The sequence below is a fragment of the Melozone crissalis genome, unplaced genomic scaffold (genome assembly GCF_028551555.1).
Source record: "Melozone crissalis strain CALT ecotype California unplaced genomic scaffold, PUWL_Pcris_2 ptg000027l_1, whole genome shotgun sequence".
Taxonomy (NCBI): domain Eukaryota; kingdom Metazoa; phylum Chordata; class Aves; order Passeriformes; family Passerellidae; genus Melozone; species Melozone crissalis.
This window is the reverse complement of record NW_026535805.1, coordinates 6,744,977-6,769,765: the sequence shown is the minus strand read 5'-3', so window position 1 is coordinate 6,769,765 and position 24,789 is coordinate 6,744,977. Positions and strand designations below refer to the sequence as shown.

The 24,789-nt window shown below is 38.4% G+C and overlaps 1 protein-coding gene across 3 annotated transcripts in view; it reads right to left on the bottom strand.

Moving 5' to 3' along the window:
• The window catches only part of EML4 (EMAP like 4), a 146,950-nt gene that overhangs the window by 24,561 nt on the left and 97,600 nt on the right, over window positions 1-24,789 (bottom strand). For all 3 annotated transcript variants that reach the window (XM_054279392.1, XM_054279391.1, XM_054279393.1), the window contains 7 exons: window positions 22,907-22,932; window positions 22,422-22,454; window positions 11,462-11,585; window positions 6,529-6,678; window positions 5,024-5,093; window positions 3,696-3,806; window positions 1,253-1,348 (listed from right to left, as the gene is read on the bottom strand). In XM_054279392.1, coding sequence (XP_054135367.1) covers window positions 1,253-1,348; window positions 3,696-3,806; window positions 5,024-5,093; window positions 6,529-6,678; window positions 11,462-11,585; window positions 22,422-22,454; window positions 22,907-22,932 — 610 coding nt within the window. The remainder of the gene's footprint in view (window positions 1-1,252; window positions 1,349-3,695; window positions 3,807-5,023; window positions 5,094-6,528; window positions 6,679-11,461; window positions 11,586-22,421; window positions 22,455-22,906; window positions 22,933-24,789) is intronic.

Genomic DNA, 24,789 nt, shown 5'->3' with positions numbered 1-24,789 from the left:
CCCCAGCTGTTCTGTCATCTGTACAGGAGAGTGCTGTTAAACCACATCTTTGAGAACAACTTCACAATTTTTGGCTTACTTTAAAAAAGAATATTTTTGTTGTTGTTGTTGTTTGTAGCCATATTTATTGAATTATGTTTCTCACAGAGTTTTCACAGGAGCAAATCTGCTATGTCAAAAAAATCGTTTGGAATTTAAGGACTGAAAACCTTAATGGAGTTCAGCTAAGAAACACCTTTTGTTTTGCATCCCAGCTCAAGAGATGCAACTCTGCTCACACCATCTTCCATGGAAGGTGCTTAAGATACTGTAAGACCAAGTCCTAGGTTTGAATAAGTTCTGAAGGGCAAGTTGTCCCTGCCAAATAATTTTTAGCCAATTCTGAAACACCAAGGAACTCCCCTGAGTGAAAAAACAGTCAAAACATAACGTCAATGAACGGGAAACACAAGGCATATGCCAAATAGTTTCACATAAATATCAAAAAGGAAATGAAAATACTGTTATAGAATTAAACTTGTAGAAAAAAGCTTGTATTCGTCAATGTAATCTAGAGAAAACAGGTCAAACCAATATGATTTACCCGAAATGGCAAGTTTGGAATGATATAGACATATATGCTTGTGGAGTATGACTTCTAAAAATAGACAAATACTCAGTTCCACATGCATGAAATATTTGCTTGCTTGATACTGGAAGCACAAGGGATTGGGTATTCCCAGGAAAATCAAGTTTACGTGAGCAGTGAGTGCAGCATCTCTGAAAACATCTCAGTGCTCTGAAATTTGGAAAGTTTCAAAAAGAAACAGAAAAGCAGACATGACTGAAATCCAAAAAAGTACTCAGGACTTCAAATGACAAGAGACACATACTGAGAATCATTAATTGGAATTTGATTCAGACAAAATTGAAATGTGGAATGTTGAGAAGTAGCTTTCAGTAGTACAGACTGAATCATCAGTTTAGTTTCTTTAAGTTCCCAGGATTTATTTTTCTTTTAAATTAAGAAACTATTAGACAATTGCTTTATTTGCATTGGCTTTTAAGGATGGGTAAAATGCAATTCCAAACCCTTCAATATTCCAACCGCTTCCAATAAACAAGTTAAGAACACATTTCTGTGGAACCCTTAAACAACCCATCAGAATTACACAGCTGCGGTTTCCAAGTAAGATCAAAAGCATGTCTCACAAACTTGTATTTATGGGAATAAAACCAGTTGTATTTCAGAATGTTCATGTGCAAAAATTACCTTTATCTCTGCTATTTTTGATTTTCTCTGCCAATCCCACACAGTAAGCATATGCTCGTTAGAGTCATCAATTACACACAAATGAGTACCAGAATCCTAAGGGAAAAAGAAAAAAAAAAAAATTACTGACAAACAGGGCAGGGAAGAGGTATTTTAAAAAATCCACAAAGGTAGAAATATAAATTAACAAAGTCCTTTTAAAGTATATACAACCTCAGTAAATATAGGGAATTTTCCTTTTTTTCTTTCTTAAAAACATAAATTTTTGTCTTTCTTAAAAGACATAAATTTTTGTATAATCTTATAAAAAACGATCATACTTCAAATAACACTCTAGGAAAGCTTTAAAAGTATTTTACCAAGTCTTTACTCTGGTTTTGTTTGTTTTTATGCTGCGTTTTTTGTTTGTGTTTTTTTTTCCTTGTTTGCAATTTCACGCTGACAGCAAAGAGATTTCTTTTGCTATTCTTATAAATATTTTGTTTTTCCTCAGGTCTCAGAGGACAGACACACAGCTCCACTTGTGTTTTTTTTTCCTAAATACCACCGTCATATACACACAACTACATTATCAGATTCTGTAAGCATAGTTTTGTCCTTATGGGTCATAAAGCACCAGCAGTTTCATCATGTAGTTGGTAAAACTGCAGCCAAAGTAACACCTTCTGAACTAAACAGTGCTTACAGAGGAGGTAGAGCAGCATCTTCAGTATTAAATAACTGAAACCACTTATTTTGAACAACTTCACAACAAAATGGTAAATACTTGGCTACATGTAATTAAAGGAACAGAGAAAAAAATCTTAAAACCACACTTATTCCCAGCAATGCACACTTGCACAGACCAGCTGTTTCAAGGACATTTGTAGAAAGATTTGGAGGAGACTTAAATTATCATAAAGTTGATTCTTGCACTTCATTCTCTAACAAATTATGAAAACAGAAGTGGCTAAAGCCATTGTTCCCAAGCACTATTCTGAGCAGTAATATGCAAATATACATGTGAATTATTGGGTGGGAAGGAATCCTGAAGACAGCATTGGCACTGTACGCAGCTCTTGGGGGGGGTTAATAAATCCTGTGGTAAAACACAGCTCTAGATATTGCACACAAACTGTTTCAGTCTAGTGAGCAATCATGTGAGACTGTAGTAAGAAATCTAATTCAGTTTTAGCTGCAAAACAGAATCAATAAAAGCTAAAATCCAGTCCCCAAAAAAATTCCCTGCTTTTAAAATGATGGAATGCACTCTTATTCACACTGAAAAAGACCTCTATCCAAGTATGTAAATGTCATTGGTTTGTTGGAGTGACAGGAATGCCAGCACTCCTTTCACATTATTTACTGAAACACAAAATGTACTATAGCTAACATAGCAACATTTCAATGCTATGAAATTTCTTTCAATTGCTTTCTTTATTCCAATTGCTAAACGAAACTGCAGCAAGAGAGTGCAGGAATTTCTTTTCACCAGGTCACCCAGAGACACTGCTGAGTTTCCATTCTGGGAGGTTCCCAGAAGCCAGCTGGAGCACAGCCTGAGCAGCCTGCTCTGACAGAACCTGCTGCAAGCGGGACAGTGCATGAGGTGATCTCCAGACATCCCTTCCCACCTCAGCTGTCCTATAAATCTCTTCCTCTATTAGCAAAATACTGCAGACATTGTTTTTCTGGTTTTTACTTCTATTAATTCCTCTTGATGGAATGCAAGAATCCAGCCTGGGTTTCCAGGAGGTCTGATATGTCTGTCTTTTTGCAAAATGCAGGGGCAGCTTAGAGACTAAAATATGCCCATATTTTACCAAAAAAAACCCCAAAACAAACCCAACTAATTTCTAAATTTGAAATGAGAACTTTCTGAATGGCAAACAATGCATCTCCATATGCTACCATTTTTTCCTGATAAATTCTATGGGTCCAGTAACAAAGACCTCTATTTATTTTCTGTGTAAAAGAAGTGGCAAAAAAGTGAACAAGCTATTCCTCAGGAAAAAATAGTACAAGACAATGTGAAGTTTTGTTTTTTTTTAAATTTCCTGTTGGTGGACAAAAAACTACTCCAGCTGTGAAAGCAAAAAAGTTAACCCTCCTATCAGAACTCACTAAATTTTGTCATCACAAACCTCACAAACAAATTTGTTTTTAACATCAAAATAAAAAGAACCAATCTCTTCACAAACAAAACCAAACCACCAAACCCAGTGTGGACTTCGATTTCTGCTTAAGGGTTTGTTTTGCCTGCTATTTATTTATCGTGCTGTTTGGTTTTACATGTGCCATTTCCTGTTTTCCCAGCTGTCAGCTGCTTTTATAAAGTATACAGAAACTTCAGTGACACGCTTCTAATACTGAAAGACATATAGATAACCACAGGGAGAATTTTCAGAGGTTTTCTCCCTATTTCCATAGGATGTGCTGTGGAACGGCATGGTGCCCATCTTACCGCTTTGGAGAAATCCAAGCAGCCCACTCCGCGCTCAAAGGTGCCGAGGCCGATCACCTGCAGCGTGGCCAGGCTCACCGAGTCCCACACTCTGACATGGGGCTGCAGGGGCTGCGTGGGGAGCAACAGCACAGACAGGTCACAGCAGGGAAACACAGGCTGCTGCCTGCACTACAAACTGCAGGGGAAATGCAGGGTGGCCTGTGCTGGTCGTGCTGCTGGGCACTACCCTCAAACTCTAAAGGGGACAGTCAGGCAATGCTGTTCCTTATGTCTGGGCTACCAGCGTGGCAGCAGTGCCATTGAGGCAGCAAAGTGGCATTTGGTAGTTGTGGAAATGCTTTAACCAATTTAAGGAAGTGAACAAATAATGGAAGACTCATCTTGCATTTGAGAACCCAGATTAGTGGTATTATGCAACAACTGAAAATAATAATCAAATCTGGGCTTATATATATGAATTAGGAAATAAAGAAAAGAAACAAAGCCTGGCGCACTGAGCCTTTCAACCATCACCAACCAACTCAATGAAAATGTCCATGGTTATATTTCATACAACCAGTATCCCACACTAGCTTAGAAACAATCACTAACTAACAGCATTCACCACTGAAAGTGACAAATCTTTGTACTGATAGAAAAACAAACCAACCAGCTCTAACAAGATTCAGAAAATGCTTAGTGGAAATCATGTATACAAAACCCCCCACATAAACTTCTTACAAAATATAAAAAATTAAGCTGAACATCTGAAAAAGAGTTATATTTAACAGGCTTCTACACTTCATAACATCTGCCTTTTTTCCCCCCCCTCTTCCTATAATTTCATGAAAATAATCCAATTATTCAAATTCTGACAGAATTATGCTAGGAGGTGGAGAGCAGCATTTAAATATACTTGCTCTTAAATAAGCAAGTTTATAGGAAAGTTTGGCATACTTTCCATGAATTCTCAAAGTTGGTTTCCTCTTCCATGAAGCCTTAAGACTATACTGACCCACAGAACTGGGGATTTGCTCTCCCTTGGGAGAACACATATTGAAAGTAATACAACAGAAATGATGTGGCCTTATAAATCAATTACAAGCTTCATGTTTGCTTGCAGATATGGGACTTCATGAGCTTCTGCTCTTTTTAATGTATGGTTGAGTGTTTCTGTCACTGTCTTTTGCTAGAGATACAGGCTGTTACCTGAGAAACTCAAAATACCTCAGTAAATGCAGTGCTTAATATAAACTGCAGACAGAAGGTGATGATTAAAAAACCCCAAACCACTTTTTCCTGATTTTGAAAACAAGATACTACTGCTCAACAGCTCTATTACTTACCCTTCCATCTTTATCCACTCCAGCTAACTGTCCTGTTGCAATTCTAATTTTGTCTGGATGAACTGCAAGACTAAGACAGACAGAAATATGACTTGCTTTTGCTGTCATACGTCTCCAAAACTGAGAGGTGTTTTGTAAATTTTTTATTTGTTTCTCAACAAAAGCCCATGAAGACACTTACGATCCTAAATCCCACTTCTAAGGAGACAACTTGAATGTTTCTCATCAGATATTTCATTCCACACTGAACTGACTGCTTGCTGACACACGACCAGGAGTGCCAGAAGAGCCACCTCCACATGTGCCCTGACACATCTCAGGTTTGCACTACACTGGGAGACCACAATCTACATGGTCTGTAGTGAACCTCCTACACATGGTTATGTGCCATAGTTATTAACACTACGGTGTATTTTATGCCTGAACCTAGAGATGTCATGAACCTGGGGGGAAAAAGGCAGAAAAGTTGTCTGAGGGCTTGCCTGTGCAGCCAGGAGTCAAGGATTATCACCACTTGAAATGAGTTACTGATGTAATTGTACTAATGCAGTGCGGTGCAACACTAGTGGTAGTAAAAATGTGTCCTTGCTTGTCACATTTTGCTTTGAAGCTCATGTGGCAAAAGAGATTTTAGAGAATACATCCTCTCAGTTCTTGGGATTTTTGATCTATATTCTTAATTGCTTTCTCTGTAAAACTGCAATGGTGAAGAAAGCCATTGAAAGATTAAATGGGCCCAGGGCAAACCTGAAGATGCCTTAATGGCAGACACCAAAAAATTCACAATTCAGTTAAATTTTCTGAATGAAAGTGAAGAACACAAACTGGCAGCATTCCTCCCTCAGGAATCAATTACACAGACAAGAGAAGAGAGCTTTAGATGTCAAATTTTCTCCAGTCAGGTATGCACAGTAGAGAGTTTATGTTCATCATTACATTATGTGCACTACTCTTCAGACTGACCTAGCAAATTCTGTAACTGCCTGACACAATGACAATGGCTTCAATTTTCATTCTCTAGGGTTTTTTTTTGCAAACTTCTTTCTGATTTTCCTGACTCTCTTTATACTTGGGTCATGTATCTCTTACAACATGAGAGTATGACTGCTCATTTTTCAACACGGTTTTCTAGTTCTCCTTTAAGATTGCACTTTTGCCATAGTGTCTGTAAACAACTGATTTAGACTCAGGCTAACAGTAATTTTTAATTTCTGGGACAACTATTTGGAATAATTTATGCAAAGATGCTTTTTTCAAACAGGCACTCTTAGATTGTATACATATCCCCTGCTTTACATGTAAACCAGACATCCTAAGCTAGCACGGACTGCTCTAACACCATTTGTTTGTGCTATGTTTCCTACAGTGAAATCTACTGGGACTGATTAAACAGGAAATAACTACAACTACGGTGACATTAATTAGCTTGTACATATAGCAGGAGAGGAAAAGAAATACTTCTGCATTATTACCCACACACTTAGATGCAAATGTTGTGTACTAACCATTTAACACAGTCAGTGTGACCCAAGTAGTGCCGCTGGGTTCTCTCCTCGTAGTTAAACAGTACCACCACCGAGGCTATGAAATACACAATTTCTCCGGTAGGAAGGAGGTAAACATTGGCTCGACAGTCTCTTCCACGATACCCATATCTATATTTCTTTTAGTTAAGGATTTCATAATCACTGAATACCAGAAAAAACCCAACCAACTTATTTTAATTTTTTTTTCCCCTTAAAGGATTCTTGGGGAGCTCTCACATCAGCAAACACTCTTTAAGGTTTTCCCTCTGGAACTACAGGACAATTTCACTAATATGGTATAAAAAGAAAACAAAAAACTCCCATACAACTGTACTTCAAGAACCCAAATCCCTCAAGAAATTATGATCACTGATATTAAAAATAAAATATGGTAGCAGTAAAGCAAAAGCAATATTGTAAAAATTTTCACGTGAAATTTCATTAGGTAACAGCAGGACTTGCTATTCTAATGTAACATTTTTTTACAGCAGCAGAGCTGTGTATCAGCAGGTTGGGCAGCAGATTGTTGCTTTCGTTTGGCCTGTTAAAACAATTCCTGATGCCCTACAGAAAAAGGCAAGCTTCTGCACAGCAGCTGACAAGTTCAGAAAAGATTTCTTTACACTGTTTTAAGAGTATTTTTTAAACAAACCAAACTTAAAAGGAATTTACACAGTAAAAAATATTCTATCCAAATCTACCCAAAATATATAAAATGTATGTTTTCTGTAGGAACATGCACAGGTCCTAATGACATTCAGAAGTTTTACACACTGTGAACGAGCCTTGGTTGGCACTGATCAAACGTTATTACAACTCGTTATTTCTTTGGAACAGGTGCAGTTCTCCTCCTCTAGACTATTAATGTGGCTGCCTGCCTATATTTCAGTTCCCTGGGTCACGAGGAACAATTAACATCATAACTCAGACTTTAACATTTAACTGTGTAGCCCCAAAAATATTATTTTCTTGTTATGTCGCGCACTTTAGAGAGCTTTCCACTTCAGTGCCAATTAATACACCTGCAACAGCAAGAAAAAGATGGGAAACACATTAAGCAACTTCAGCTAAAGGATTCCAGCTTCAGGTCCTGGTTAGTAAGGTAAATAAAAGGAAGTGAAAGGCCCACATGGAGAAAGCTGGATGGATGAAGATAGCCCTTCCTCTTAAATGAAGGCTGGTGCAGTAGTTCAGATTTGGGAATATCTAAACTGGTATCTCCTAATCTCTGTTCTCCACAAAAAGGGCCACCTCTCTATCAAAAATAGTGCTGCACCCCCAAAAATGCCCCACTACACTACCCCACTATCCTTCCTCTTCTGCAGCGCCACCAGACCGGAGGAACACTTGCAAAACAAAACCCATGCTGTAGCTAAACAATAGTTCAAAGAGGGACACTGCATTCAGTTGTCAATTAAGCCCTTTGGAGTGTGGAAAACAAAACAGATCCATATCTTGCTGCCTTCCCTTAGCAGGGCAGAACACAAAGGCTCCTCTGAAGCAGAGATTACTCACTGGCTTGCTAAGCAAACAATATCCAGAGCAATGCTGGTACAACACAATGCTGAGGGCAGAAAGAAAGGATGCCTCTGCTTCTCCTCCATTACTATTTACTTCTCTACTCAATTCCTCTTTCTTCTTTTAAATGCTGATGGAACTAAAAGAGACCTCCAGAATGCCCTTTTACAAAAAAATAACAAACTAAACTTTCAAAAGCAGTGGGCTACAAACCAATGAAAATATTTTTTCTATCCTGAAGCATTAAGAATGCTATTTTAAGTACCTTCTCAGAGGAGAAAGGCAGATTTTGCTCATCTGCGGTACACAATGGGGAATGTATTGATAAGGATTTAGTAAGACTGACGTCTTTGAACATTCATCCTAGAAAAGTACTAATGATTTACACAAACATGTCTTTCCAAAGCATAAGTCTTCCCTGCCTAGCCAAGCTAGAGCTAAATACTTTGGCACCCACCACTGAGTTCTGACATTCATGAAACTGTCAGAAAAAAAAATTACATTTTTCTCAGTACCTTTCTTTTTTTACCCCTCCTACCAAATTAAGTACCAAAGAGTGGCTGCATTTTCTAGAAGCACATTTTTTACAAACATCTAAAGAAACCATCTGTTTTGTAGGACAATTTTTTTTGCTTTCTTTATTCTCCATTCCAGACTATCTTGAGTGAAAAAAGAGGTGTTGTTGCTCCACAGCATTTCTTTCCTGCTCCACACATACAGAACAAAGCAGCATATACAACTAATGCAACAAAATTAATGCAATAATTGACTGTATCTCTTCAGAAAAAGGGGTGACACAACTTTGATGCTTGATTTCCACTGAATTTCAATGTTAATATTTCAGTGAAACTGATGATTAAATCATGGAAATTACGAGATAGTTGCCTTGATATTGTGATTATTTCTCACGAATTACAAGGACTGTTTTGTCACAACATTTGATAGGTTTAAAAACTTTAAGTTTTGGGGCTTTTTTGTTTGCTTGTTGGTTTGAAATGGCTAAAAATAGCTACCGCTCTCAATGAAAAGTGATCTACCGTACACCAGATTTCAGCAGTATATTTCCAACTGTCTTCAATTATTCTTAGAAAGAAGTGCACTACTGCTAAAAATAATCTCATAAAACAGAGTCTGAAATACCCTCCTGAAATTGAGCTCCTATACACTGGGAGAAAGAATCTACAAAGTCACTTTCAAAAGCTGCACTGACTGTGACCTCTGAAGCTACTAAATAAGCCAATTTTGCTATTCCTAGGAATGTCAGATATGCTTTAACCAGTTCTGAAGTGCATGAGCAAAGATTGCAGTACAAGCAAGCATACTCAAACTAAATTATTCAACTTAAATGATATCACTCAGGAACCAGACACAGCCAAAAGCTCAGACTCCCCCATGAGCTGCTTTACCTTGCCAAGCAGCTTAGGCATTTCTTCAAATGACAATAATCTTCAAGGCAGACAAAAGCTCTATTTCCCTAGTTGAATCTACAGTACAGGGACATCAGGAGTTGAATAAACTTAATGGAAACATCTAAAAAGTAGACCCCCTCCACCTCCCAAACCAACCAATAAACCAAAATAAACCCACCCCAATAATCTGCCTGTTGTTTCCTCGCAGTTGGTCATAGTTGACCAGCATTTTCCAAAGGAGTAATAACAAAGGAAAACCTAAATATAAAAATCATGCAGAAGGCGGGAGAATTATAAGAATTCAAAACAAATCCTATGAATGGAACTATTATTCAACACTCAGTTGGGCTTTCAGGTGACATCAGTAAAATACTGACATTAGTAAAATACTCAGTAAATCATTGTCCCCATGCCTTTTTAATAAGGTGTACAGGGTTTACTTTGCCACCATATTTGCAGGATACAGCTACCTTGCAGATTTGTTTCCCTTGCTAAACCTAAGCATAAATGAGAAGGTGTGCTGCTGCTGTATTTTCCAAATGAAGAGCAATTTTTCAAGTTCAAATTCATAGAGACCAGCATTTAGTCCTCATAAGTTTTACTGCCTTTTCCTCATTTTCTTCACCTTTCCATCTAAAAGATACCCTGCGCTCATAAATATACTGATATGATTTGGGATGACATTTCCCTTAACAGATTCCAAAACATATGGACAGTCTCTTTCAACTAGATTTATTTCACTTTCATTAGACCTCAGCAGCCAACTGGTTTAACCTGAACTTAAGGTTCTTGGACATTAAATGTGTCCACACTGGGATTTGCACCTACTTAACTGAGGGTGTGATTTCATGATCAGTTTTCATCAGTCCAAGCTGCTCACTGATGCTGGAAAAGTCAAGCTGATGTTCTTCCAGTATGCCAGTTCCAGTCCTTGCATATTTGTGAGGCAAATCAAACTAATGCACTGGTCCTGCTTGAAAATTAGCTTCACAAAAAGAGATTACATTTCAGCCAGATCACTGACTGACCCAATTCACTCCACATGTGTACCAGCATCAGCAACCAAGAGCTGTGATGGTTGGAAAATTGGGTACCACAGTCTGACAAAGCATAAATAAAAGCTCTGTTTTCCTTCCACTCAGACTTTAATCTGAAACCTTCTTCCTGACATGTGACAGTGTATCATCAACATCTCTAAAAAAATCTCCCTGCTTTCAGCAACCTCAGAGCATCAAACTTCAGATTATTACAACAACTCAAGTGCTGCCTAGACATGTTATTTTACTAAAGTACTAAGAAACTTACTTACACAATAACAGCTTACTGGAAAAATCTGCAGAGATGGGGGAGAGACAGGAAGACCCAAACATGTGCAAAAGCACATCTCTTAAAATGAACTTAATGTCTGATCTAGTAAACTTGGAGAATTTTCATCAGCCACACACCTAGTCAGTTCCTCAAATGACAAATTTAGTGCAATTAATACAAAAATAGGTTCCAAGAAATTAACCATTTCACTTTGGAGCTGAAATACAGAAGCAGTGCAAATTTCTCCAATTCTCCAATCCTCACTCCATACGAAAGGACACAAAGTCAACATCTTCCATAGCTGAAAACAAACTATTCCTGAAGCAAAGCCTACATTAACATAGTGGGAGGTAGAGGAGGACATTTTTCAAATTGTGTAACTTTCCAAAGATGCTTTCTTTTGCACGAAATATAAGTCAGTTAATAAATTAGAATTATGCCAACAGCAAAACAAACAAAGAAAAAGTACAGCATTTCCATACCTATGTAGCCTGCCATTTAAAGTTGCACTATACAGGAGTTACAAACCATTTACATTGTTATGCTAATTTGAACACTTTCCATCACCTTTTAGTTTTTACTTCTTAAGAGAGAAGAGACAAGACTGGATTGTAAAAGGGACAAATGCAAGACAAGACAAAAAGGGAACAGTGAGGAGTTATTGATATTAAGGATACACCCACTCCAGTTTTAACTTTTCAGGAGGCAGCTCTGTCCTAATATCATCATAGTTTTCTACATCAGAAGGAATGAACATTGTGATTGGTCGGCCTCGCATGAACATCTTGATATATTCTCCCTCTGTTGAAACAAAAAGGCACATTAATCATGTGGCAAGTTTACAAAAAAGAATAAGCAGTAATAAGCACAGTAATAAGCACAGAGATGTAAATCACACTGGTTATATAACAATTATTTTTGAAATGTGAGCTTGGTAAAGGCCCAGATTTTATTTTTTTTTTTAATAGAACATTAAATGCACACAGAACAAGCGTTAGTTGAATTTTTGATAGAACAGACTGAGCATGTAGCATTTTAGACATGCAAGTTAAGTTATAAAGGCAAAATTCAAAATTCAAATTTGAAACTGAATAAATAACTAGTCACAGCATTACAGGATGAGGTACTTCAGGTTGAAAAGGACCTGAGGAGCTGTCTAAGTCCAACCTCTGTCTGGACATGAGGCCAAACTAGGTTCCTCAGGCTTTTGCCTAACGCAGTTTTAAAAACTCCTAGAATAGAGATGGCACAGCCTCTCCTGGCACCTGACAGCACCTCAGGGGCCTTTCCCATAGAGCTTGTTTCTTCCAGCCCCTCTGTCCCCACACCGTGTTCCTGCCAGAAACTCTTCTTTTCCATAGGTGCAGGACTTGGAATTTGTCTCTGCTTCATTAATGAGGCTCTCACAAGCCCGTCCCCCCAGCACAGCCACTGGGCCCCCGTCTGCTGTCACTGCCAACCTCAGAGCGCCCTGTGTCACCCACCCACTCAGGCCATTGCTGGAGATGATGAGCAGGGCAGGGCCAGACCAGAATCCTGCAGACTCCCTGTGTCACCTACTGGCCACCAGGTACAGCATGACCCAGTAACCACAACCCTCCCAGGCCAACTCTCCAACTGGTTCTTTGCCCCACACACTTTTCCAAATCCTAGTGGCCAAGCTAAGGCACGAGGACACCACAGGAAAAAGTGTCAAGAGCTTTGCAGATGAATATAATCAAGAATTATACACCATCACAAACTAATACAGCAACATGTTATTAAGCTTTGTATCCTGAAGAATAAAAGGAAAAAAGCAACAGCTCAGAATGACTCCAGCTAATACTGCTCACAGCTGTGACAAGACACATGTATTTCATCTCTGTGGGAATCTGAGCACTTTGGAAGCCTTCAGGAGTTCCTTTTCAAGGAATGTGAGCTTCTCTACCAATGGGGAAAATTACAGTTCCATTTCAAAAAGCACTGATGACAAAGAGCCAAATATTCCACTAACTTTGCATCAATGAAGTAGTAACTTTTATTGCTCTTCAACTTCATTAGTAATTAATATCCATTTATGGCATAAATATTAACCAAAGTAATATAATATTCTGCTGTGAATTTGGAACACTGACACTTTTTTATGAGTGAGGGTTTGAAAATCGTAGCAGACACAGGGAACTCAGAGTTCAAACAAAATTTGAATAGTTGAGTAGAAGTGGACTAGAAGAGGAGTTGAGTAGAAAAATAACTGTAAATTAGCAATATGGTATTAAGAAAACTCAAATCACCTTTGACGCAAAAAATGTTAAGATCTAAAATTAAGATTTTTTTTTTCAACAATTACTTTAGTACTTCTTTAAGAAACAAACATGAAACAGACTTCCCTACAATCCTCAAGGAATGCTTGGAAATATTTCCCAAATTAAGCATAAGATTAATACTCAGACTGCATAATTGTGCAATCTATGTCTGGCATTCCCTAAAACATCTGCAATTGAAATTATGAGAAACTCAGACTTATTTCCACAGAATCATAGCTTAACAGATCAAGTCAAACTCGGAGATCTAAAAAGGCAAAAGAAACCAGGTCAATAATTATAACAATTGAAAAATTTAAAACTAACACATACATAAAGGTTTTTTTCTTATTTAGCATATTAATACAATGAAAGTTGAGCCATAGAAATCCAGTACAAAAGGAGCAAATATGAAAAAGATGAAAAACAGTTGTCTCACTTCTTTCCGAGAAAAAACATGGGTGCTTTGAACAAGAACCCCATGAGTCTCTCCACTGAGAACAGTAGAAAACATGTCTCAGATAAAGGAAAAAGGAACAAAGAAACTCACTCTCTGGTTGCTAAATTAGACACAACAGTTATTTTACCACATGTGCATTGCTTAATTGCATCACTAAGTAAAGCTAAAGATTGGAGCTGTCACTAGTTTGACATAAATGTTTAGATAATTACTCCAAACTAGCACCAGGTCTCATTTTTTATAGTATGTATATTCAGAGATAAAATAACACTGGCCAAACCCAAGAGTAATGTATTAACAATGACCTTTCTATTAAAATCTGGCACCAACAGTCTTAGAAATTAAAGCCTGAGGGTATTTACAAAAGACCGCTCATTGTTAATCCATAAATTCTTGATTTAACACTGAGCTTGACACTTCTGGTTCCACAAGATCAGTGCAAAATGACACCACAAATTTAGGATCAAATTTCTCATTGTTGCTTAGAACAGTGGAGATAACCTGCAATTGAAATTCTTATGGATGGAGGCAGTTGCACCTGTTGGACTCTGCAGATGAGAGGCACGAAGAACCCAAGAGGAATTCAGTCAAGCCTCTGGCAGAAGAGGCTGTCCTGGAGATTAGGGAAAAGAATATCCACAGGGCATTCAGATACAAATTAGCTCTCTGAAGTTTCCCATTAAAGAAAGAACATTTTTTTACCTTTTTAACTAGCTGTGTTTACTCAAGATTACCTTTGAAGATACATATTTAAAACGCTTGTTAGAAGGACACAGGCTAGGTAAAACTTGATTAAGCCTCTCCCTAAAGAAGCAGAAGGATTAGAAAAAGAGACAGCCCATTGAAAGATCTTTTTTGTCTAAGACTGTAAATTTCCTTTTGTTAGAATAACCTGTAGGGTAGATATAATATTAATGTAAAAATCTTTTGAAATACTAGAGAGGATGACAGCTACCAACACCATCCTCAAACAGCAGTGAATTGCCTGAGGCCACATTCTTGTATTTGCAAGTTAAGAAAATCACTGATTTAACTCTTTCATACTATACTTGCTCAAGTGAATGATCAAGACCATTAGACTACAATCCTTTCCTGCAGCCTCACAATTTTCCAATACTAAACAGCATGTCTAGACTTTTATTTCCTTCTTTCGGGAAAAAAAAGCCTGTCATGTTATGATAGATATGTACGTAAGGGATGACAAGGGAGAAAAAGTCAAAACTTCTGAACAGAGTGGGTAAAAAACTCACTAAACCCCAACCAACAAAAAATCCTTGACAATTCTGGTATCTACCAGCCTGAAAACACTAGGTATGAAAGTAAAAATATTTTGTTCCATATAAAGAGATGTTCAGATCCCACTATTCACTGAGCAGAAGCATCTGGGGAAGGGGGTGCTCGGGGATGTGTGTGGAAAGGGCGAGGAGGGCACATCATGAAGAACCCTTGGCACTTGCCAAGTTAATTAATCTCCAACTGCAGACATCCTATAAATGCTTTCAAATATGGATCAAACCCACTGAAAAGCAGAGCTGAGGCTCTGCAGGTAGCACACCCAGGTGTCATGGATTACCCACAGCACACAGAAAGGAACAGCTCAAGCCCAGAATTGCTACAAAAGGCAGCACCAAGCGGCTGCAGCGGCCTGGCTCCAGGGGCCAGCTCTTCCCTGGGAACAGCTGTAGCTGCTTTTTGTGCAGCTTTGAGCTCAAATTCACAGCCCTTGCCAAACTCTGCTTGGCTCCACGGTATTTCACCTCTGGAGCCTCAACAATCTCTTTACACAAGTGCCAGGGAACACAGACAGGATCAGCACTCCCAATTTATGCTCCCAGGATTGGCTCAGGCATAGCAGCCCTCTGGGTGTGCTGGACCTAAGCAGGACTTGGCTCTCCGTGGGTTCCCCAGAGGTTTGGGGAAATCATTAACTCGGTCCCAAAGATGCAGAAACACTTAATTTGACTAAAATGTAGCCCCAGTCAGGTGAAGTGACACAAAACACTGCTCAGAAGGAGAGACACCAAAAGAGAAGCCATGACATGGTGAGGGCACATCTAAAGGTAATCTTAAAAACTGCTCAAGCATGTGGCTTTGAAAATTAATGCAAATTAATGTAATGAGTCAGCCTAGTCCAGCCGGACAAATACCCAACATGCTCTCCCAGTGCCCTGTCTCTGCTTGCATTGATGATTTTACTCTGCAGAGTACTGCAGCACCTGCTTTGGGAGCAGAGCTTTGGCTGTCACTGAGAGACACAAACATACTGCTGATTTCAGATCAGCATCCTAAAACCTCCTCCTACTATTTTGGAACTTCTCAATTTCCAGGTGACAATAACACAAGGCCAGGTTGTTTTCTTTCTCTGTGTGTGTGACAGCATGACTGCTCATTTCAGCCCATCTGCTGCCAGAAAGTGAATTGGGTGAGCATGAAAACAGCAATCCTCCAAGCATGCATATTCTGAAAAAATAAAAACAGCCAGCTATTTAACTCTCTTTTTGTATCATAAGGGTTTAGTCTGTCTCCACAGCACAACAATATTTACCCTTTGTGGTTATGGGTGCATGCAGTACTACAGAGGAGAACCTACCAGGGTTTTGATGCATTAACACTTTCCACAAGGCCTCTGTCTCCATTAGAATTACTTCTGATTATATCCTGGGACTGCATTTGTGTTATCAAAGTAAGTGTGTGGTTCAATCTTTGTGCAATTAAGTGGCATGTTATAGCCCTTTCCTCTACCATTTAATTCTGGCAAGCAGCTGTTTATAGCTAGAACATTACTAGCAACTCCTGCATGAATAAATTAATTTTTTTTAATACTACTTCAGCCTCAGGAACATCTAGGTCTTACTGTACTAAAATCTCACCTTCCAACTCTATCAGTCTGGCCTCCCAGCTTTGGGCCATCAGTGAAATGTCAGTGCTTCTACTTTCCTGTGTAAAGTTCATTAGTGTAAACACTAAATCAAATAGGTCCCAGCAGGCTGGAGGTAGATGTTAGCAACCAAAGTATCTACAGCAAGTTCTTTGGAACTTTACAGCCTGACAGAGAAGAAAGGAATAAATATATTGGTGAAACAAGGTGCTGCTAGAGAGAGGAAGCTCCAGAAGCCTGGCTGACCTGCAAGGAAATGAGAGCATCTTCTCTGACTGTAAGCCAGCACAGATACCTTGCATGCAAGCAACTTGTCGGCAAGGCATGGCAATCCAGAACTGACTAAAACTATGGGCAAATAAAGCTTGTAGAATAATAGTGAACTGACTGAAAGTTTTCTGCAAAGCCTCCTTGTACCAAGGGCAGATTTCCATTAGCATGAATAAACTTTTAATCAGGCCTTATTAAAAAAAAAAAAGTTGAAGAAATAAGAAAAAGCAGCTCAGTAACATTAAAATTCAACTCCCAACAATTTCTATTAATTCAGCTTTGGAAGAAAGTTAAAAACCCAGCAAATCAGGGAAAGCAAGCTGGAAGGTAAGGCCAATGAAAAACCCTTAAAGTGATAACAGAGAGCAAAGATATTGTGATTCAAACCATCTGAAAGGCTGAAATTAGTGCTTCCATGAAGCCAGCACAGAAAGACTCATGCAATGGCACTTAAGAAATTTATTACTTTCCCTGAATCATATTCTTAGGGGAATATGAAAGGCTTGCAAAGGAAAATAATAAAAATAATAGGAAAAGAGGAGAAAAAAAGATCAAAGAAGTCTTTGTAGATTAACTCAGAAGTATCTAGGGCAAAAAGCAATTCAGAAGACATGAAAGCTACTACTCAGGTACTTCAGAAATTTGAAGACAGTGAGACTACAAAATCCTCCCATGTTTTCCAAAAAACATGCCACAAAAAAATCCCATCAAGTAGTTTTGTAGAGGCATGTGAGAAACCTTCACCCTCAATTAATGATTTCTTCAACAAGACTGGACATAATATTAGAGAATGTATTTTATACTACACTATTCCTCATTAGACAAGACACTGAGGTTGCCCCACAAGTCTGTGCTGTAATTAACTGCTCTTCAGCCAGCAAGTGTGTACATAATGGCATGTCTAATGAGCATATGGTAGATTATATACATACACAGAGAAGTTTAGTTCTAAAGGAATTATTACAGTAATTTTGTAAATTCTTACTGACTATTTTTCAGTAGGTCCCATCCCCTCTAGTTTGAAAGTTCAACATAGGCTGGTGCATTAAAACTCCAGCTCAGTTCTATTTATGTGTAGCAGCACCCTGAAGTGATTTACAGGCAAATGAAAAACCCCAAAAGACTCCAGCTAGCTCAGCCATGCAGAACACTCTAATAATATACAATAAACTACCACATCCAGGGTACATTTATTAATCTGTCTTCACCTTCTAGTTGCTTGACCAGTGAAGCTATGCTTTTTAAAACTACAAATAGCTTCTTTCCCCACAAGCCTTCTGCTTTCAGGCCTGTGTCCAAGAACTCTGCAGGACCACTAACCTGAGGGACAAGAGCTCAAAAGCCTGTTTCTAATTTAAACCAGTGCTAACAGCATAGAGATGAATACCCAAATTCAGCCACCAAGCCCAGACTGTTACACTCAACCTCACAGTGGAATTCCCATGTGCCTGCAGCTCTGCCATCTCTCACCCCAAGCTATCATGTGCCAATGCCTGCTGAACCTGACAGACAGACATGCACTGTTGTTACAGAGCCCTGGTGCACTGCCAGCCAAACAGCCAAATACAATAGATGAGACAAGAGAGTTGCCCTGATTTGGAATGATTTTACAGCTTTGCCTTGAAATTTCTCAACAGATCTTTGGTTATTAATTTCACATAATCTGATAAGTGAACTTTGCTTTTTCATTTATTGGGTGACATTATGAATCTAGGTATTATCAACAGCTACCATTAGCACTGAAACAATTGAAGTTTAATATTAAACTCTAGCTTTTTATAAAGGAAAAACAAAGACTAAAAAAGGAACACTGGACCCAAACAAGTTCAATAAGAATCTATCTAAATGCTTCCTGCTTAAATCATAGAATCCTGACTTCACCAAAAATTAGTGATAAAAACTCCCAAGTACCCAATTTGGTTTTGTGATAGTACTGATTGTTTTTAATAATATGCACTGTGCCTGAACAGCAGCAAGAAGCCCAATAATGACAGATGGGGTCTCCACTTGCTCTCAGGTACAGCAGCACCTTCAACAGCCTGATACAAAATCACTGGCTGATGAAAAAGCAGTCTGAGGTAGCCACTGAATTCTGCACTCTCTGCAGACAGCACACATTGTCAGCAGAGCACATTTTTCCATTGTGTGCTCCACACTTGCTCTGTCCGTGAAGCTAAAACTATAACACAGTTAAACTAACAGAAGAAAAAGTACTGGAAACTAAAAAAGCACAATTAAAAAAAAAAAAAGAAAAGGCAACCAAAAAACTTAGGAATGCAGTACATGTTTTTCATTAATTCTTTCACATATGGTTTTTATTGCCATCCAAAAAGTTTGTCTCTTATTATTTTATAATAAGTGAACAAGTGATTCATATATGGAGCTGCTATCACTGAAAACCAAACTCAAACACACAATCTCAGGGAAATAAATTACCTTTTATCTCAAAATAAGCCAGGTCTTTAACTTCTGGGTATAAAAATATGAATGCCTTATGATTAATACTTTAAAAAATGTTTCTGCTGAAGTGAGAAGCAAGATGGCTTTAATAGGGAATTATAAACACCTGCTGGTAAAGAATTTAAAAGAGTAACTTTAGCTAGGGTCTTTTGAGGGCTGTAGTAAGCACCTGTTCATTTCACCCATAGCTTTATTGGATTTTCACAGAATTTTAGAACTGGATTTTACTGTAAACAGGCTGGTTTACAAGGACAAACAAACAAACTGACCCTATGACCTGCTGCAGCACATAACCAGAAGCATAAAGCTCAGGACTAACCTTACTTGATGTATATGCAATTCAACCCAAGTGGGAGAGATAAAGTCATGAGGGAACAAAACTGGTACCGAGAAGGTACGAGGTGACACTGCAACACTCGTGGCTTTGGCATGGAGATAAACAAAAAAAAACCCAAGTGGCTGCCCACAAGGCAGCTGCAGGCTGTGGCTGCCCATGCTGCTGCTGCTCCTGGCAGGAGAAGAGAATTTCCTAGGTCCTGCTGACATTTACATGCAGCACTCTCTGGGGCACTCCACACCAAACCACAGCCAATTCTGACACCACAGCTAATGCCTTTCACTGCTCAAGCTCAGCTATGAATCTCACTTGCTCCCCAAGTCTATCACTTTAATGGCTAATACCAACACCAAGAGAAACCACAATGCATCTACAGAGTATCAGAAGACAGATATAACTGCAGTATCTTCTGCTGCTAGAAAAATTATATTCCGAGAGCTAAGCATGCAAAAATGTGCTCAGCTGTATTTTGTGGTACTATACCATACCAACATTTTTAAAGCTGGTTTTTATTAGCTGAATCAAAAAAGGAAACAAAGTGATCCCAGGATGTTCAAAGCGACACAAAATTGTCATCTTCCATCCCATTATCCTATGCAAACACCTTCTGCTATGAAAATCTGCAATTTCACAGTGATTCCAAACTTTTTTTATGTGTGTATAAAGACACTGATGTATTTTATTGTAGATTTGCTTTGAAGCTTGGCAGTTTGCACACCAGCAGTTTTCCCAAGCGCCTCGTTCACAGAATTTCTAGGTCTAGGAAGAACATGGACGCAATCCTTATGGGAGATGAGTGCTGGGAGCATACACAGCGTTTTACACACTGCTCAGTGAAATGAGCAGCTCAGGGGAGCTGCTGTAACTTAATTAACACCATGCTAGAGACTGCTCACTCCTAGAGGCAAAGGCTGGCAAGCCACAAAGGAGCATTAAAGCAGCTGTAAATTTTTCTGTTCTTGCCTTCCAGATCAGGAAGTTTCTGTACAAACACCATGAATAAGGGCAACTCTTCATCCCAAGCTATCCAAGACAAAACTGTCCAAGTCCACAGGATTACCTCAGAAACATGATTCTAACTGTGCAACTCTTCAGTTTCCTGACCAGTTGGGTCAAGGTGCCAACTGGACATTGTTTTACTCATGTGGCAATTCCCAAGTACAAACCAGGCTAAAGCCATCTGCCCTGATGGAGAAGTGACCAAGCACTGCTAAGCTGATACTGGGAAGGATGGGTGAACCTGCTGCAACAGCAACCTACACAGGCTTTTTTCTGTGGCAGCAAACACAACATAAAAGCTAACAGTCTCACACACACTCTAAAACATTCAAAAATACATTCAATTGTCCATATTAAAAAAAAAACAACAAAACCCAACAAAAAAAAAAAACCAACAAAAAAACCCCAAACAACTTTGAATCTTCTAACTGTATCTGCATCCATGATAGAGACAGAAGTATGTTTTGCCACTCCATGTATTTAAAATGGAGCAAATGCATTTTCTATGACAAGACTTTCCCTCCACCTGCCATATGTGTGGGGCCCTGCTATCTGCATCGTGTTTCTCTTTGATTCCAGTAAGGCTCAGGACAGACTATAGCATGACACACTTGGAAGGGGCCATGCATCACACCCTCTGCACAGTGACACAGAAGATAGGGAGCACATTGAGGCCACTGAAGTTACAGCTACTAGAATAAGAGAACTTTAGGATGGTCCATTTTGGGCAGAACAAGCAGAGTCGTAGAAGCATGTTGTAAGAAAATACTTAGTACTGAAGGTATTTTAGCTATATATAACTTCTTTTTGTGAAAAGCCCTTTTTTGCTAGGAAAGGCATTTTTAATATAATAATTTTAGTCAAAAACTTGCAAAGCTAAATTGCAGCTGGTCTGGCCACCACTGATTAGCTTTCCTTGTACAGTAGCCAGTGCTGCACATATGCACTGTTCTACAGCTGGTGTTAAGCACCATGGCATAATGAAACATTTCTTCTTTGTTCTTGATAGTTATTCATTCTCTTTCACACATCCTGTCTCTGAAGATGCTTTTGGTAAGAATCAGTTCCGAATATTTTTAAACCTGTAATTTCTCTGTGAACTAGAACAAGGTAAAGCAATTGCATCCAAGTTGCTTTTTGCTTTTATTCCAGCAATTTGTATATTAACTTTCAAAAAATCAGAGGGCTTTTTTTTCTTTTTTGAAGGAGACTCAAAGCAATCAAAATGTGACTAATGTAAACTTGCTGACAGCACAGAATCTGAAGACTACAGATTTTTTAATTAGCAGCAAAAAAGCACAAGACAAAACCCCTGTACATAGATCTGTTGTGTGCAGCAGGCACTCAGTTACATGCTTTAGTTTTGAAACTGCATGCTTCAGTACAGTTTGCAGGACATTCAAAGCAGAGCAGTTTTGCAACACCAGAAGTGGACTTCTTTTGTTGCCATATCCCACGATGTTCCCTTTCCTGACTGAACAAGCCAGCAGCAGCAGGTAGCCACAGAATGCAAGATTCATTGGTGCAAAGACATACACTTCAGAAGAGACCCATTTTTCATTTCAGGAGACTATTAAAACCTTCAGTCTCTGTTCTTGTCTAATCAGCATTTATATGTTGTAATTTTGGCAAGACAGAAAGCTAAGATAAAACAAATCTTTTAGTTGGCAGTTCTTAATACTCTGATATCTTAGGCAACAATGCAAGACTTCTATTTGAACACATATTCCCCTCCAATGAAATTATGTGTGCCATAATTTATTTTAACTATTCCCAAATAGTCCCCATACAGATTGTAATGTGCATATGCATATAGATTTCCATGAGAAGAGAGTTGAAATATTAAGAGAATGATTAAGAGACTGATGCTCTCTGATGGTGAAAAGCCAAATAAAAGATTTGTGAGAGTGCTAAATTAGAAGAAAGCGACCAAAGGGCATAGCTTAATTCTTACCTTGGCTGTTTTTTTCACGAGTTGACATTTTTGCTAGTTATGGGACAGAAATAAAATATCTTAAAACTATTTCTAAAGTCTCACTCACATCTGCTTGGATGAAGACTGGCACATAGGTCAAGTTTTAGATTTTTATTTTTATAATCTCTCTCTATGCACATATACATAGAGAAAATAATTTTTAGAAAATGGCGTGTTTCACAAAAATAAATCAAATCCTCCCACCACCCACCTACCAAAAACATCTGTACTTACTAAAGATCCAATCTGATGAAGTATTTCTCCGTAATTTTAAAGATTCATATATGTGTCTGGAGTAACTTTTTTGCCAAATGAATTCTTGGAGTTGATTAATGCCATTTTACCTCTAAACCCCTGCTTCAAAAGCATATGTCCCAATGCATTCATTTACAGGAAATACTATTCAGTCAAAAGCAAATATTTTCAGCTTCATCCAGTATTTAAAAATAAATGTTTTTATTTACCTTGGCTGACAACGACATCTTTGTGCCTGTGGAAAAATTCAAAATATTATCATTAATAATATGCAAAATGCTTATCAAGGCAATACCATCCATTTTTACCCATTACTGCATTTGGCAATGTCATCAGATTCTGTGTACAATGTAACTGTAGCATATGATGCTCAGCAGCTAATCTTGATCATTGTAGTGCATTTTTATTCATGGATTATTCTATGCAGCTCACTGTACCTTTCAAGTAATTTAGTCTTTGGCCCTGTGGGAAGGGCTTCTAAGAATTACTCTGAAAATTACAAAGTAAAAAAGCTTTTAAAAATAAATTACAGAGGGCATGTTCCTTTTGCACAGAAAATTCCATTTTGAGAATGAGAACTTGTAATAACCAAATGTTTTAAGCTGCCAAATATCCTCAGGCCTGCATGCAAAGCATTTAACACCTGTCAAAATAAGCTGTCAGCACACAACAGCACAATTTTTTCTAGGAATTAACTCTGTTGGACACATGGATTAAATGTAAGCAAGTTGCACAAGTTGCAGTTTCACTTAAACCAGATCTCTGCAGCATTACTGGATGTGCAACATTAAGTCTTCAACAGAGCGTAGTTGAGCTATCTCTCCTTACCAGAGCCAGAAATGAGTTACTCATAAAAAATTCAGTAATTTTTTATATTGTGAAGAGGGAAGAAATACTAATTTCCAGCATCAGAGCTACTTTTTAAAAGAGTAACACTCCTTGATAGGAGAAGGCACAACATAAAACACCCTCTTGAATTCATTTGAAATTCAGCAGAAAGGTATGAGTGGCATCCAGTATTTTTAGCTGGATGGAGGTCAAATTTTTGTAACAGCGACAAAGGGTCAAGCATATGCATGAGGAAAGTAATCTCTGGCTGTTGGTGGAATCACCCTTTGCCACACTGCCAAGTGAAAAATTTAAAGTGGATTCCCAGTCTTGCCTGAAAACAACTGAATGATGAGCTGCATGGGAACCCTCTTCCTTCTTAGGGCCTTATCAGACTGATTTACAGCCCTGTGCTGCCTTACAGACCGAGCTACATAAACAAAGTTCATATCCTGGGCTGATAGTGCAAAGCATATGTAAAACATTTCTGTCCTGGGGCCCACATCAGGGGCTGAGCTCTGCTCCCTTGCACAAGACCTCCGCAGCTTCAAGCAGATGAGGCCAATGTTTCTCATTGGGAACAACAAATTAAATATAACAATACATCTTTGCTCAATACCAACCAGCTCTTATGGAGATGTGGCACACAATGTGAGTAAGAAACGATTATTAATGTATGTCCTTGCATGCAAACAGTGCCTCTGTTACAGATCTCAGCTTAAGAACAAGGGACACAACAATACAACACCCACACTTCAAGCATCACTTCAAGGTGATGGTCTACAATTCATGTTTGAGGCTTTGTTTTTTTGCCAAATATAGTTAAGATACAACAGCCTCAAGTTATGAACAGACAGCTTTCTCTATCAATAATTAAAACTAATCCTTTCTTCTCCATGCTTTTGTTCGATAACTGACTTTTATTCTCCATTAGAGACTGCAGAAGGGCAACATTTGAGATCTCTCAGAAATAAGCAGAATCACAGAAAAATGAAATAAAATACCTCTATTTTGACCATGTCCGAACCAATACATAAAGTATCAACAAAAGTAAAATTTATTTTTTACTTTTAGCAAATTTGAAATATGTATTACACTGCAAAAGGTATTTCAGCAGCATAGCAAAAAGCCCAGCAAAAAAAACAAGGCAGAGGGTTTTGTCATTCCAAAATATTATCCAGCAGTGCCATGCTATAATCTAAATTGCCAAAGGGCTTTTAAATTCCAGCAGTGAAAACCAATTATAAAAGGAAAGGAAATACTT